Source organism: Rhamphochromis sp. 'chilingali' (assembly GCF_963969265.1).
Source record: "Rhamphochromis sp. 'chilingali' genome assembly, chromosome: 21".
Taxonomy (NCBI): Eukaryota; Metazoa; Chordata; class Actinopteri; order Cichliformes; family Cichlidae; genus Rhamphochromis; species Rhamphochromis sp. 'chilingali'.
In genome coordinates this window covers 10,456,038-10,470,219 of record NC_137949.1, presented here as the reverse complement: position 1 = coordinate 10,470,219, position 14,182 = coordinate 10,456,038, and the positions used below count along the sequence as shown (strand labels likewise).

The window sequence follows — 14,182 nt, the reverse complement described above, 5'->3', positions numbered from 1 at the left end:
GTTCAGTGAGACCCCTTCTGGTAGGATGTCCCGAATTGTGAAGCCCTTATCTGCAATGACCATGTCACCTGGTTGTAGATGTTGCAGTACTCCACAGTCAGCTGTTATGGCCTTATCTGAGGCACTTCCACCGTACAAGTTGCTTACAAAGGTTATTACACCATTAGGAGCCACACCAATTAGAGCCTTTAGTGTGGTCCGTCCTTTGTACTGGCTGTACAAATGACTTTGTGTGTCAAGTCTCTCTGTGTTACAAACAAACTTCCGTGCAGTCAAGCACAATCCTGCAGTTAGGAAATGGTTGGAAGCAATCTGGCAGCAATGTTTGATTCTTGGCTCTCGAGGGAATGTTGTTTTCCAGCATGCCAACATACAAAATGTCATACAGTGCACTAACAATTGTTGTAAAAATATTAGTTACTGTGCCTCTGCTGCAGTTAAACCTTATTGAAAGGTCTTCATGACCAAAATTAAGTTTGAGCTTGATCAGGGTTAGAAATAACTGGTCAATTAGGGGCATCATTTGGACAGTCCAATCAGAATGATATTTAAGATCAAATCTGGAAAGAAGCGCTTCTAAAAACAGGACAGAAGCAGCATCGGGCAATCCAGTATAGTACTGGACCCTTTCAGGATTGTCAGATATTTGACTGAATGAGAAAGTCTGCTTCTGCTTCTCTACTTGTTTTTTAAGTTTTTCATTCTCTATTCTTAGCATGTCATTCTGAATCTCTAGCACCAGAAGACTTTGGGAAGAACTTGTGGAACTTGCAGTATCTGTCTGTGTAGCTGCATTGTTGGAATGATGTGGCTCATCTGATATTTCACTCTGATTTTCACCAATAGCTGGGACCTGCTCTTTTTTCTTCTTTTTTCTAACAGGGTTGTGGTCATCTGGGAACTGAAAAGACTTCCCGTCGTTCCATGCAAATCTTGTTGGCCCCGCAGCTTTTCCTTGAGGGAAGTGCCAACTGCAGACTCTTGAGTTGCAGTTTGGGGTGAAGTTTTCACGTCTGTGGAAGTGTTTAAAAAGGCAGAGAGAAATTTCAGATCATACGCTAGCCCTCCATTAGTTATGATTAATAGAAAAAAAAATAGAGATAAATAATAGAGAGAAGCTTCTTTCATCCAGATGAGAGAAGCTTCAAGAAACTTAAAACTTAAAGAAGTCCAGATGCTTTTCTTACACATCGTTGTACTAATTTGCTTTTAAGCTTACCAGAAAGATAAGTACTGGCAACCTTTGCTAGCTATTTGTTGGTTAGGTCTTTATTTTGGTAATTAACTGGCACATAGGCTGGGGATTGTAATGTATTTTCTTACATAGACATCGCTTTTTGGACGTAATTTTTATTCCTCTGAGCGTCGAAAGCTAACTAAGGTTCATATATATAGCGAAGTGACCCTTAGCTCTCAATCTTTGCTTGGAGAAATAAAAATGACTTCAAAAATGCAACAACGTCTTTGTATTAAAAAAAACACAATAAAATCCATTGTCTATATAAGTACAATTACTGGTAAAAGCCAGTTTGTCTTTTAGTAGCGGGTTTTAATTGTTCATCACTAGCTATATTAGCTAACTAAAGTAAGAGCCCACTAGCTCTTATCTTACAAATTTATTCATTCACTTACGAGTTGTAACATACCTTATCAACTTCAGCCACTTCCTCTTCTCTCTCTTTTCACAAGGAAACCGGTAAAATGACAGATTAGACTGTTGTTTTGAGCCAGATTGGTTAAAACAACCAGGAACACAGCATTGTGTCATATTGAACACAGGAGCGTTTAGACCCGGAAGTAGGATTCGTCGGATTCGTCGCGTCATCACTGAACAACCGGATAGCCTCTAGTGGCCCCCACCTAGTCGTAAAAGCCTAAACCTTCACATTCTTTCTCTGTTACGGAGCCTAAGTTATGACCTCGGCTCCCTGTCTTTCTGCTCTCTGTAAAGGTGGGTGTATGGAATGTGGTCTGTCTCTTCTATTATCAGCACAAGGTCCTCTGCACACAACATTCTCTTCATGATTCAGCAGTATGAAATGTCAAGAAACAGTGTAACACAGTCACAGCAGATCAAGGGTACAGGGTAATGCACACCTGTCTAACAAATCCAAAAATGGTCACATTCTTTTAACCCAAAAATATAATGGAAACTAAGCTACATACACGGCACACAATCTAGACTAAAGGATATTATATGACCTACAGCAGTTAACATAATTCAACTACTTTAACTACAGATATAAGATAACATATGATAACAGAATAATCTCACAGGAGGTAATTTAGCCATTTAAATCAGCTGTGTTGGATCAAGGACACATCTAAAACCTTCGGGACCTGAGGTCTGGAGTTCCCCCACCTCTGTGTTAAAGGGACGGTTGGCTCAACAGAGCTCTGTTTGTCAGCCTGGTTACAGAGCTGAAGATAAACCTGGGGTTGTTCTTAGGGTTGTAGTGAGATGTTCTGGCTTTGCGGAGGGCTTTCTTATAAAGCAACAAACTATTTCTCCAGGCTAAATGATGATCCTCTAAATTTGTGACACGCCATTTCCTCTCCAGCTTACGAGTCATCTGCTTTAACTCAGTAACCAGTAGGTGGCAGACAGTCACTCTGACAAATAAGTGACTGGCCAAGTAATCCCTTACAAAAGTAACACAGGCCAGTTATGGTACCAGAAGCCGTCAGTAACACAGAACTGCTGTTTTGCTGTGTTTCAGAGCAATAATCCTCAGTGTGCACCTGGATGAACCTCGTCCTCCTTCAGTGTGTAACAGTGACAGTAAAACTAAGGCACAGCAGTGAATGTTTGGAGTGGGGGCTCGATGAACAGAGGGAGAGGTTGGTTAATGGAGGTATGGAGAAGCTGCAATTGGGGACGGTGAAACAGATTGATTCCTCTTCTAGTCTTAAATACTGCCTGCAGATTGGCCTGGATCTCCCACAGGTGAGTATAACAGGTGTAGTGACGAGGGCTCCGCCCAGAGGCGGGAGCACAGGGACACCATGGGAAAATCCAGATGACTCAGCCGGCCCATGACCACTTCTCATTAGAGACTTTTGTTAACAGCAGATCCTTAAACTTAGTTACAGCACTTTCAGAAAGACACCTACTGTGATGAGAGTCCTCGTGTGTAATCCATTATTCTAAATGTAAAGGCTACTGTAACTGATTTTCAACATCTGGATGTTAAAATCATCTACAATTAATATTTTTATCAGAACTGAGCACTAAATGAGATAAGTATGACAATCAGAAACTCTAAGGCCCAGATGGACGATCGATAACAACAAATAAAACTGTTTTTTTTGTTTTCTGGCTTTCAAGTGAATTAAAACTACGTCTACATTGTTGGGTGTTTGATGAGTAAGAATGCTGCCACTCCTCAGCCTGTGCTGCGAAGAATCTGACGGTCAGGTGACTCAGGCTGTGTCTCAATCCAGTGACCGCACGCAGTTCGCATACTACATATGGCGCGTACTAGGAAGTACGAGAAGTGCGGAAGTGAGAGGCTTGTGAAATGGGCAGGGGCGGATCTAGAGAAATTTTCTTAGGGTGGCAAAGAAATCAAATGGGGTGGCAAAATCAAAGCCTTCAAATTCAAACACATATGCAGGTGGTTACATATGGTTAGAATGATTCAAATGCAGTAAGTATACACGTTTTTCATATAAATATTGTCTAGAACTTAATTATTGTCTGTAGCCCACATAATTACACACTTTAGTTACATAAAATATGTGAGTTTTGATGCTATGTACTGTATAGCCTGTATAATAAATAAATATGTAGCCCAACAAGTATAAAATCCAGAAAGCTACACAACATGGGGCGCTTCATTTACAAACACAAATCTAACTTAAGTTTCACTGTTTTTTGTTAGAAAACAATCACATTGTTTCATGTTAAATTACACAAAATGTCAGAAATCTGCACTGTCATGAACAAAAATGTAAACCTAATTTTTCATGATTTGTTGGATTAACCCACTGAGGTCTGAAATACAACCGGACATTTTTGACTCCTTTTGAGTTTACGTTTGTATTTCACCCTCAGATTGTTTCATTTTATTCCCCCCCCCCCCCCCCCTTGCCTTGTTTGGTATCTTTTCAGCTCAACTGAATTTAGTTGTTTTCACTGACATACTGCATTAGTATTACTGATCTGAAATCACACACAGAACTTAAAATCCTAGTAGTATTTTTTTTTTACTGTACAAAAACCACAGACATGTTGGGTAAATGTTTATAATTTGAAATGCAAATATAAAATGTACATTTTGTAAACGTATACAACTATTTATCTAAAAATGAAGCCAATACACCTGCCGTTTTTTTTTTTCATTTTCTACAACCATCTAAAAATATTACTAAAATTAAAATGAGAGAACAATCAGGTGTCGCAGTAAGATGCTACACAAATGATGTGTGCCAGTAAAAAAAAAAGTTTGTCCACCAAAAGACAGAAGAGCACAGGGAGAAACCTGCAGGCCTGACAACAGGAGGTGTATCACTCCCCTGGTTTTCTACTTAGTGACAGTGTTTACGTTGCAAATGTGCCTTTGTGACATTCATTAGTGCCCTCACTGACACACAAAACAAAACGACTACACAACAGAAGAGCTACACAAGACAACACAACACACTAAGTATACACTCCACACTAAACGTCACAAATCTCCCACATCTAAAATCTCTCTCTCTCTCTCTCCCTCTCTCGCTGCCGTTACCGTCACTCCCAAAACTTTTCCCTCTTCCTAAACAATCAAATCCCACGTGTTGACTTTTTTTTTTTTAAATTGGTCGACATGGTGCATTTTTCCAACGATAGGAAACATGTGGCTTTATTTCTTTCTTTCCTGTTTTTGTGCTGTCCTTAGAAAACGCTTAAAACCCACGCACACAAAAACATGACGACAGTATTTAGAACAAAGCGTGGCTGATATATATTATCATAACTCTGGATTTACTGGCCTGTAATTAAAATTGAAAAACTTTGAAGTCCGAACTTTCAATGTGGCTGAAACAGAGACTCAGCGTGGCTGCAGCTTGTTGCTGTGTCACTAATTTGAGCAAATTAGTGAACACTGGAGGGCAGTGAACTCTCATCACAACTTACAGTCGTCAAGACAAAAACACCACAGAGCAGTTTCTGTTCAGACACTCTGCATTAAAAGTATTTATTAAGCTGTAAGCTACGATATGACAATTAAAGAGTTTCATCACAAAGTAAATCACATAGAGGAAATTCAGACGATGATGTTTCAGGAGCAACTATCACATCACTTGATCTGTAAACAGTGATGACATCACCAAATCAGACAAAGGATTTAAAAATATCTTACACTATCACTATTCATACTGTACACAAATTCACGGTTCGGTTCGATACTTTGGTGTCACGGTTCGATATTTTTTCGATACAAAAAAATATTCATGCCTTTTTAATTTGTCATTTATTAAAATTATAAATATATATTTTAACTCAAAAGTACAGTTTTTAAATTTGATGTTGCTGAAACAACAAAGTAATAAAAAAATAAATCTATCTGATCGAGAAATCACTCATCTTTGGAAAAGAGAGTTTATCACAGAGAAATGGCTCTTTCCAAAATAAAAGCTATACTATACGCTTCTTCTGGGCTATATTCTAAGCAGGATATTAAACATATCCGAAGAATCATGTGCTAAGGGCTGTCTAAATGACTCGGGTAAAGTTTGTAGCATGCGTGCTTGTTGTTTTTGTCAGCTTCCACTTGTCTTTGCACCAGGATGATGTCGGAGTAAATGTGCAGTCATATTCGTTGTGTTCCCACTAGTGCTGTCAGCGTTAATCTGAAATGACGTTAACGCCACAACAAGGCAAATCTCCGTTAAGGAGCTACCGCGAATCGCCCCGAGCTAACTGCGCTAACACACTAGTTCCCACCCATGTAATTGAGCATTGCGTGGCACAGCCAACATACTGTTTTACTTTAGTCCATGACACGCTTACCTTCAGGGTCATGCTTCACATGAAAACCAAAATAGTTCCAAACGCCAGATCTGAATGAGGATGGGGGAGGTTCATTTTGTCATGTTACAAGGAGAGCTTAACTTCTGTCTGGCAGTGTTGCCAACTCCTCAGTAAGGAAAATCGCTATTGGTTGTCCTAAAAGTCGCTAGAAGTCGCTAAATGATGTCATCGCCTAATTTGCATAATTGGTCATGCTAATCTAATTGTAACCTATGTTGTTGGAGAGAGAAATAACATCGTGGAAGAGACAAAGTGAGTAAAAAACGTCCTAAATGCATTTAGAGTTTATTTAGAACTACAAATTAAATTTCTTTTAGCAATTATTGGTTTTTTTAATGTCACAATTCCAACCCTGCTCCTTTACCTGGGCTTGGACCGGCAAAAGTGACCCGAAATAGGCACTCTGGTTGAGTTACTTTGTGTGTGTGTGTTTACAAGTAGTTTTAAACCTTGTTGTTGAGCTCGAAGAGTTTTCTTCTTCTTCGGCCATGTTCTCTTAATAATGCACACACTTGGTGGTTGATTACTTTTCCCGTTTCTTTTATTGTTAACAACACAGGAGGGGAAAAACCATACATTACTTCAGCAGTTCGCGCTTCGGAACAAGAGGAACAGGAAGTGAAGTAATCTATAATCACCAAAATAAAATCCTTTTCAAAATAAAATGACAATCAGAAAACTTCTTTCACAACATAAAATAAATTAATATATTTACTCATGAGAACACAAATCTAACACCCCCCCTTGTTCTCATGCTGCTAGCCCATAGCATCTTATGCATTTCCAAAGAACCATTTTTGAAACTTTCTGAGTCTCACTCTTGTAACTGGTTTTGTTAGTATGTCTGCAGCCATTTCTTCTGATGGACAGTGTTCAATGCAGATTTTCCTTTCATTTACCGCTTCACGAATGAAGTGATATTTCACATCAATATGCTTTGACCTCTGTCTGTTCACTGGGTTTTTACTCAACGCAATGGCCCCTTGGTTGTCCCCAAACAGTTTAGTACATGTGTACCTTTTTCTGTCCATGCCGTTTAACAGTTGGGTTAAGTACATGCTTTCCTGAGTAGTGGTTGCAAGACCAATGTATTCAGCTTCACATGTTGAGAGTGCCACTGTAGGCTGTTTCTTTGTTTTCCAAGATATTACTGGTCCCTCTTTAGTAAGTGCAAAACAGTAGCCTGTTGTACTGCGTCTGTCTTTTACAGAGGATGCCCAGTCAGAGTCACTGTAAGCAATTAGATCTAGATTCTCACTGCTTTTCTTAAAGATCAGTTCAAAGTCATTTGTGCCTTTTAGGTATCTGAGGACTTGTTTTGCCATTACTAAGTTCTCTCTCGTGGGTTGAGCTAGTGTTTGAGATAGTCTGCTAACAACCCAGCTTATATCTGGTCTCGTACACGTCATGGCATATATCAAACTGCCCACTATTTCTCTGTACTCTCTTGAGTTAACAGTCTCATTTGCATCACTTCCTCCACATGTAGTAGTGTCCGTTTTTAGTTCACACGGTGTGGATCTGGGTTTGCATTCAGACATCCCAAAGCGTTCCAACATTCTTTGAATGTACCTCTTCTGATTCATCCTGATTTCATTCTCTTTTTGTATAAACTGTATCCCAAGAAAACTGGATATTTTCCCCAGGTCTTTCATGTTAAACTTTGACCTCATTGTTTCTTTGAATGTGTTTAACAAGTTAGTATTGCTAGCCGCAATGATCAAGTCATCTACCCAGATGATAACGAGTAGAGTTTCATGTCCAATGTCCTTTCTGTATACACAGTGATCAGAAAGGTTTCTTTCAAAGTCATTTTGTTCAAGGTAGTCATTCAAGAGTTTGTACCAGTTTCTACCTGATTGTTTTAACCCGTAAAGGGATTTCTTTAATTTGTACACCAAGTTTTCTCCTGACTCTGTTTGCTCAAAACCTTCTGGTTGTTCCATGTATATTTCTTCCTCAATGGGAGCATGCAAATATGCAGTTTTAACATCCATTTGGTGGATAATAAGATCATTCTGGACTGCTATTTGCATTAGGGTTCGCACAGATGTCATGTTTGCTGTTGGTGCAAATGTCTCTTGGTAATCTATTCCTTGTGTCTGGTTGTAACCTTTTGCTACAAACCTGGCTTTGAATATTTGTCCTTGTTCATTTTCTTTGAGGGCGTAGACCCATTTTCCTCCAATGGTATTTCTACCAGTAGGTAAAGTAGTCAGTTCGAATGTGTCATTCTCCTTCAGAGAGTTGATTTCTTCTGTCATTGCCTGTTTCCACCTTGGTGCCTCTGGTGACATCAGCGCCTCTTTATAGGTTTGGGGGATTCCACAGGTTGCTCTGTAACAATAATCAACACTTACAGGGGTTTCATTTGCTAAATCTTTGCAGTTAGATGTGTAATCCTCTAAATATTTAGGAGGTTTCCTTTCTCTGTTAGGATAGCGCTCAGTTTGGTTTTGCTCATCACCCTCATTTCTTTCTATGTCAGGGTTTGGTTCATTTGTGTTGGTTTCCTCTTCTCTAGGAGGTATGTTCTCTGCTGCATTTTCATTTTGTTGTTCTGTACTTTCTTTTAAAGGCACTACATGTTCATAAGTCTGAATTTCTGTGTCATATTCATCAGTCTGTGTTTGTTGTTCAACAGTGTTCTTCTTGATAAATCTCACGAGTCTGTGTTTTGACACTTTTCCTGTGTGAGGGTTATAGACCAGGTATGCTGGGCTATTTTTACTATAACCCACAAATATCCCTTTTTCACATCTGGGATCAAGTTTCTTGTGATCATGTATGTATGCATAACAGTCCGACCCAAATATCCACAGTTTTGAGAGATCTGGTCTTTTCCCTGTTAACATCTGATACGGTGTACTTTTAGTCCTGTTACTGTAGCATCTGTTGCGGGTGTGTGCTGCATTTTGGATGGCGTAAGGCCATAATTCTTTTGGCAGCTCTTTTTCTAGTAAAAGACACCTCCCCATTTCAAAGAGAGTTCTCCATTGCCTCTCAGCTGTGCCATTCTGATGGGGAGAATATGGCGCAGATGTCTCATGCTTTATACCCTTTTCCCTTAAAAGAGACTGGAAGGAACTGCTTGTGAACTCGGTGCCATTATCCGATCTAATGCACTTAACACTGCCGTATGGTGCACAGTCAGCTAGAAACTTTGCTGTGGCCTCTGTGGTGTCACTTTTCTGTTTTAGAAAGTAAACTGACACTGCCCCTGAAAAATCATCTGTAAATAATATAGCGTATTTATGACCACTTTGGCCACTAGGTTCAATGGGGCCCGCTAGATCAGTGTGCACCAACTGTAATGGGTCACTCGCTTTTGGGTCGCTTTGTCTGTTTCTGTTGTTAGTGAATTTCCCTTCTGTACACACATTACAATCTAACATGCCACTGCCTGTGATTTTCATGCCATCTACAACATCGGGTAGCTTTAACACATCACTAACATTACAATGTCCTAAAATTTCGTGCCATGTTTTCACATCACAAGCCAGATTAACAGTGTCACAGGACATCATGTCATTGTATGATGTTTCATTGTTTACCGTTTTCAAATAGTAGAGTCTGTTGTATTCTTCGATGGAGAAGACTGTCCCATCTTTGTTCACCAGTTCATTCTGTCCCTTCTTGAAGATCACCTGTGCTCCATAGTTTGTAGCTGCCTTCACTGAAAATATGCTCTGAGGGTAGGATGGGATGAACAGGGCGTCTCTCAGTGTGATGGTGGTACAGTGTCCTTGTATGTCCCGTAGAGAGACGTTGGCATCTCCCCTCTTGAGTGCGACGTTGTTTGTCCTGGATCCATCAGCGAGCTCCATGTAGTGTTTCTCAGGATCAAAAGTCTCATCAAACTTTATGAACTTGTTCTTCTCTGTAATGATGTGTGAAGTAGCACCACAGTCCACCATTAGTCCTTCTCTTATTATGTCAGTAGGCAGAAGTCTTTGACTAACTTTAAATACAAAAGTCTGCTCTTCTTTCTTGTCCTCTTGTTTTACTACAGTTAGTTTCGCATCATCTCTGTATTTGGTTTTTCTTCTACATGTCTCATCACTGTGTGTCGAGCTTCTATGGTAGCTACACCACTTAGGTGTTCCCTTTTGGCGACAATCTTTTACAAAATGTCCTCGGTTTCCGCATCCATGGCAGGTGATTGATGTTAAATCAACCTTCATCACATTATCCGCTTTTACTTTGTTGTCGAATTTCTCGGTTTCCTCATAACTTCGTAGGTTGCTTTTGAACTGTGTGAATGTTAAATCTTCACTGCTTTGAGTTGTGTGAATAGCAAATGGCTTGTAAGCTTCAGGAAGCCCCTTTAGAATCATAGCGATAATAAGTCCATCACTGATGACTTCTTTTGCATTTCTTAGGGAGGTCACTGCTTTTTCAGCCCGGATAATATAATCTGTCACTGTCTCATCTGGTTTCTTCTGTAAAGACGTCAGCTCTGTGTACAGTGCGATGATTCTGGGCTTGCCTTTACTATCGTAGTGGTCACGTAGTATTTTTAAAGCTTTTCTTCCGTCGTCAGTCGCATCTCTCATTACCAGTGAAAGGCTTTTATCATCAAGAAACTGTATCAGTTCAGCGTAGCATTCAGCGTTCTTCTCTGCATCTGGGTTAGTGGCTGATAATATAGTGTCCTTTAGACCAATGATCCGCATGTGGCCGAGAAACTTTGCCTCCCAAAGTTCGTAACTGTTTTCGTCTCCGTTGAACACTAACCTCTGCCATCTTCCTCCTGTTGTGTCACGCCTGGGCCCATAACCTGTTGAGCTCGAAGAGTTTTCTTCTTCTTCGGCCATGTTCTCTTAATAATGCACACACTTGGTGGTTGATTACTTTTCCCGTTTCTTTTATTGTTAACAACACAGGAGGGGAAAAACCATACATTACTTCAGCAGTTCGCGCTTCGGAACAAGAGGAACAGGAAGTGAAGTAATCTATAATCACCAAAATAAAATCCTTTTCAAAATAAAATGACAATCAGAAAACTTCTTTCACAACATAAAATAAATTAATATATTTACTCATGAGAACACAAATCTAACACTTGTGATCCACAAAACAGCATAAGAATAAAAGAGTAAAAGAAGAACTGACTGCGTTACAGCACCCGCTGCTTGTTGAGAGTAAAAGCGATACGCGCTTTCACGTCTTTTTTTGAGCGACTTTTTTTAGAGAAAAAGTCGCTAAGGGGTCTGAAAACTCGCTAAATATAGCGACAAAGTCGCTAAGTTGGCAACACTGCTGTCTGGCTAGCTTGCCCTGCGCTCAGTGAATCTGCGTTCCACTACTCCGCCTAGGCTGCACTGTCGAGCGCAGATCCACTGAGCGCTCAACACAGACAGCATCGTCAGAAGGAAAGTTGATAAAATAAATTAAAAATTTTGTATTGTTCAATACATATGCTTACCGAACCGAAAGCACTGTATCGAACGGTTCAATATCGATACGAGTATCGTTGCACCCCTAATATATATGTATATTTGATATAACTCCAGCAGAATTTTATTCTGGGCAAAGTGGGGAAGCTTTGGTAGAAAATCAAAAATATTTTAACCACAAATAAGTCGTAAAACAAATAAACTCTAATAACAGAGGAGTGAGTGGTCAAAGAGTGGAATCAGTCCTACGGCGGAGTGAGTTCATTTATAGGTGAAGATCCTGTCAGTACGTATCCATCAAAAATTTAGGATGCGCATATATATATATATATATATATATATATATATATATATATATATATATATATATTAGGGCTGCCACAAACGATTATTTTGATAGTCGACTGGTCACCGATTATTTTTGCGATTAGTCGACTAATCAGATCATCATCCATTGGACGTAAAACGTACAGCTTATTGCACCAGCAGCATCTGCTCTTATATAACTATCATTAGCTTACAGCTTTAAGTGTTTAAGGTCTGTGCTAACTAAAAAATAAAGACAAGATGATAGTTTATTAATTTTAATGAAATTTGCAGATTGTTTCAGTGAAGTTTAATAAACTCCTTGCTATCTAAAATATAACGGGACACCGGAGTAAATTCTCCAGCATCTCACACTTCTGATAATCAGCTGTCTGCTTGACGTTTATTCAGCTGTGTAAAAACTATAACTTTAATCTCAGCCAAACTGATTTACTCAGGAACAAATAAAATACTAAAATAAGCCAAACAATAACATTTTTAAGTTATCTAAGTGACTTATATATGTTTAACCTGAGTAGCGAAAGACGGCGGTTGGTTTGAAAACGATTAGCTGGGAGTCCGGTGCTCTCATGGCCCCCGGCTAGCTATCGAGCTAGTGAGTAACAGACGTCTCCGAAAACGTCGGAGCGCTTTTTAAAGTATGTGGTGTCTTGATAAACTGAGCAGATATTTGAGGTTTACACAGCTACATTCTCGCCTGAAAATATGTTAAACGTTTATTTTGTGACCCAGAAAGAATAATATTAATATTAAAACTAACCAGCTGCCGCCATTGTTGGCAACTGCGCTGGGCCGCGCTATGAATTCTGGGACAGAGCCTCTTCTTCTTCGGGGTTTAACGGCAGCTGGCATCCTTGTACATGCAGTGCTGCCATCTTCTGTTTGAGTCCGTTATTACACTCTTAAATCCTGCTACTTATTCCTGTGTCTTTTGGGATCTTACAAAGCTTCAAACGACGCGTCGACTATTACATCAGTCGTCGACGATTTTGATAGTCGACGTAATCGTGACTAGTCGACTAATCGTGGCAGCCCTAATATATATATATATATATATATATATATATACACACACACACACACACACACACACACACACACACACACACATACACATATGTGTGTGTGTGTGTGTGTGTGTGTGTGTGTGTGTGTGTGTGTGTGTGTGTATATATATATATATATATATATATATATATATATATATATATATATATATATATATATATATCTCCTAAATTTTGGTATCAGACTGAAAGAGACAGTAGCAGTCCATTACAGCCATTTAATTAGTGTTAATAAAAGTGTTATAAAGTTCAACTGTCCAATAAAAGTCTGACCTCTCCAGCAATCAGCTCCAGAAGGAGAGATCTAAATAACTTTGTGATGTTTCAAGTGTATAAGGTTCATCCAGCTTCCTCTCAGTAAACATTGATAATCAAATAAATTAGTAATTTTTCTATTTTGAGTATGCGATGATACACACAATAGAAAATAAAGGTTATTTCATGCACACACAGCCACAAAGTGAACATTTTTAAAGAATACATCCAGAAATTAATCTCGCACTGGGATAAATGATCACTGAACACCAGTGTTGGGACTAACGCGTTATTAAGTAACGCGTTACAGTAACTACGTTATTATTGTGGTAACGAGCACGGTAACCAGTTATTATGCCAAAATCAGGAACGCGTTAGTCGTTACTGGGATTTAGATAGGGTCGTTACTCGTTACTTCGTGTGGTGGCTATCGCGGAGCTTCCACAGATTCAGTAACATTAGCAAGTGGTGGAGGCCAGCAGCAATGGCGTGTCCAGCGGGGTGGCCTGGGGGGGCACAGGCCACCCCCCCAACCAGACTGGCCACCCCAGGTGCCACCCCAAAGGCAAAACAATACAATTCAATCAAATATCAAATGTCCGATTATGTTTTCACGGTGAAGCTCAGATATCCGAGTGTAAGTGAATGCAGCATCGGCTTCTGCGCTATGTGCATCACGTTAGCAAAGGTAGGAGAGCCAAGCACGAAAGACGGCACCGCAGGAAACAATTTTTCGGTGAAAGAAAATGAGGACAGAATAAATGTCCCGGTAAGTAATATTAAGTTTGTTGAGTTTAGTAAACTTCGGTGAAATTAGAATACCAAGGAAAAAATAACACTTAAAGAATTATTGCAGCCGTCGAATATTTCTGACAGTATGCTACTGAGGGGAGCTAACATAAGAGTTATGAGTTATAAGATATCATCTAAGTCGTAACATTGCTGTATGGAGCTGCAGATTGATATGGTACCACTGTGGGGCTGTATACTGTTGATCTAAGGTGGAATTACCCTGTGGAAACAGGAAATTTCCATTTTAGAGCATTTTGAAATCACTGAAAGTTAGGTCAATTATGGACAATTTAAAAAGGCTTTTATTTTGGAAGGCATAATCAGAA

General features: G+C 39.5%; 1 protein-coding gene across 1 annotated transcript; it reads right to left on the bottom strand.

Moving 5' to 3' along the window:
• Positions 1-8,122: 8,122 nt before the first annotated feature.
• Positions 8,123-10,942, bottom strand: LOC308389049 (uncharacterized protein). Its single transcript, XM_080870179.1, has 2 exons — positions 9,571-10,942; positions 8,123-8,353 (listed from the first exon to the last, which is right to left on the bottom strand). Exons 1-2 carry the CDS (start codon positions 10,831-10,833, stop codon positions 8,324-8,326), a joined length of 1,293 nt encoding a protein of 430 aa, XP_080726305.1. The 5' UTR covers positions 10,834-10,942; the 3' UTR covers positions 8,123-8,323.
• Between the last annotated feature and the right edge of the window lie 3,240 nt (positions 10,943-14,182).

What these genes read in the sequence shown, in the direction of transcription:
- LOC308389049 (XM_080870179.1), bottom strand. Translation starts at nt 10,833, where the DNA reads ATGGCCGAAGAAGAAGAAAACTCTTCGAGCTCAACAGGTTATGGGCCC. An exon ending in GACTCTACTATTTGAAAACG is followed by an intron (nt 8,354 to 9,570) that starts GTAAACAATGAA and finishes TTATTGTTACAG; the next exon opens with AGCAACCTGTGGAATCCCCC.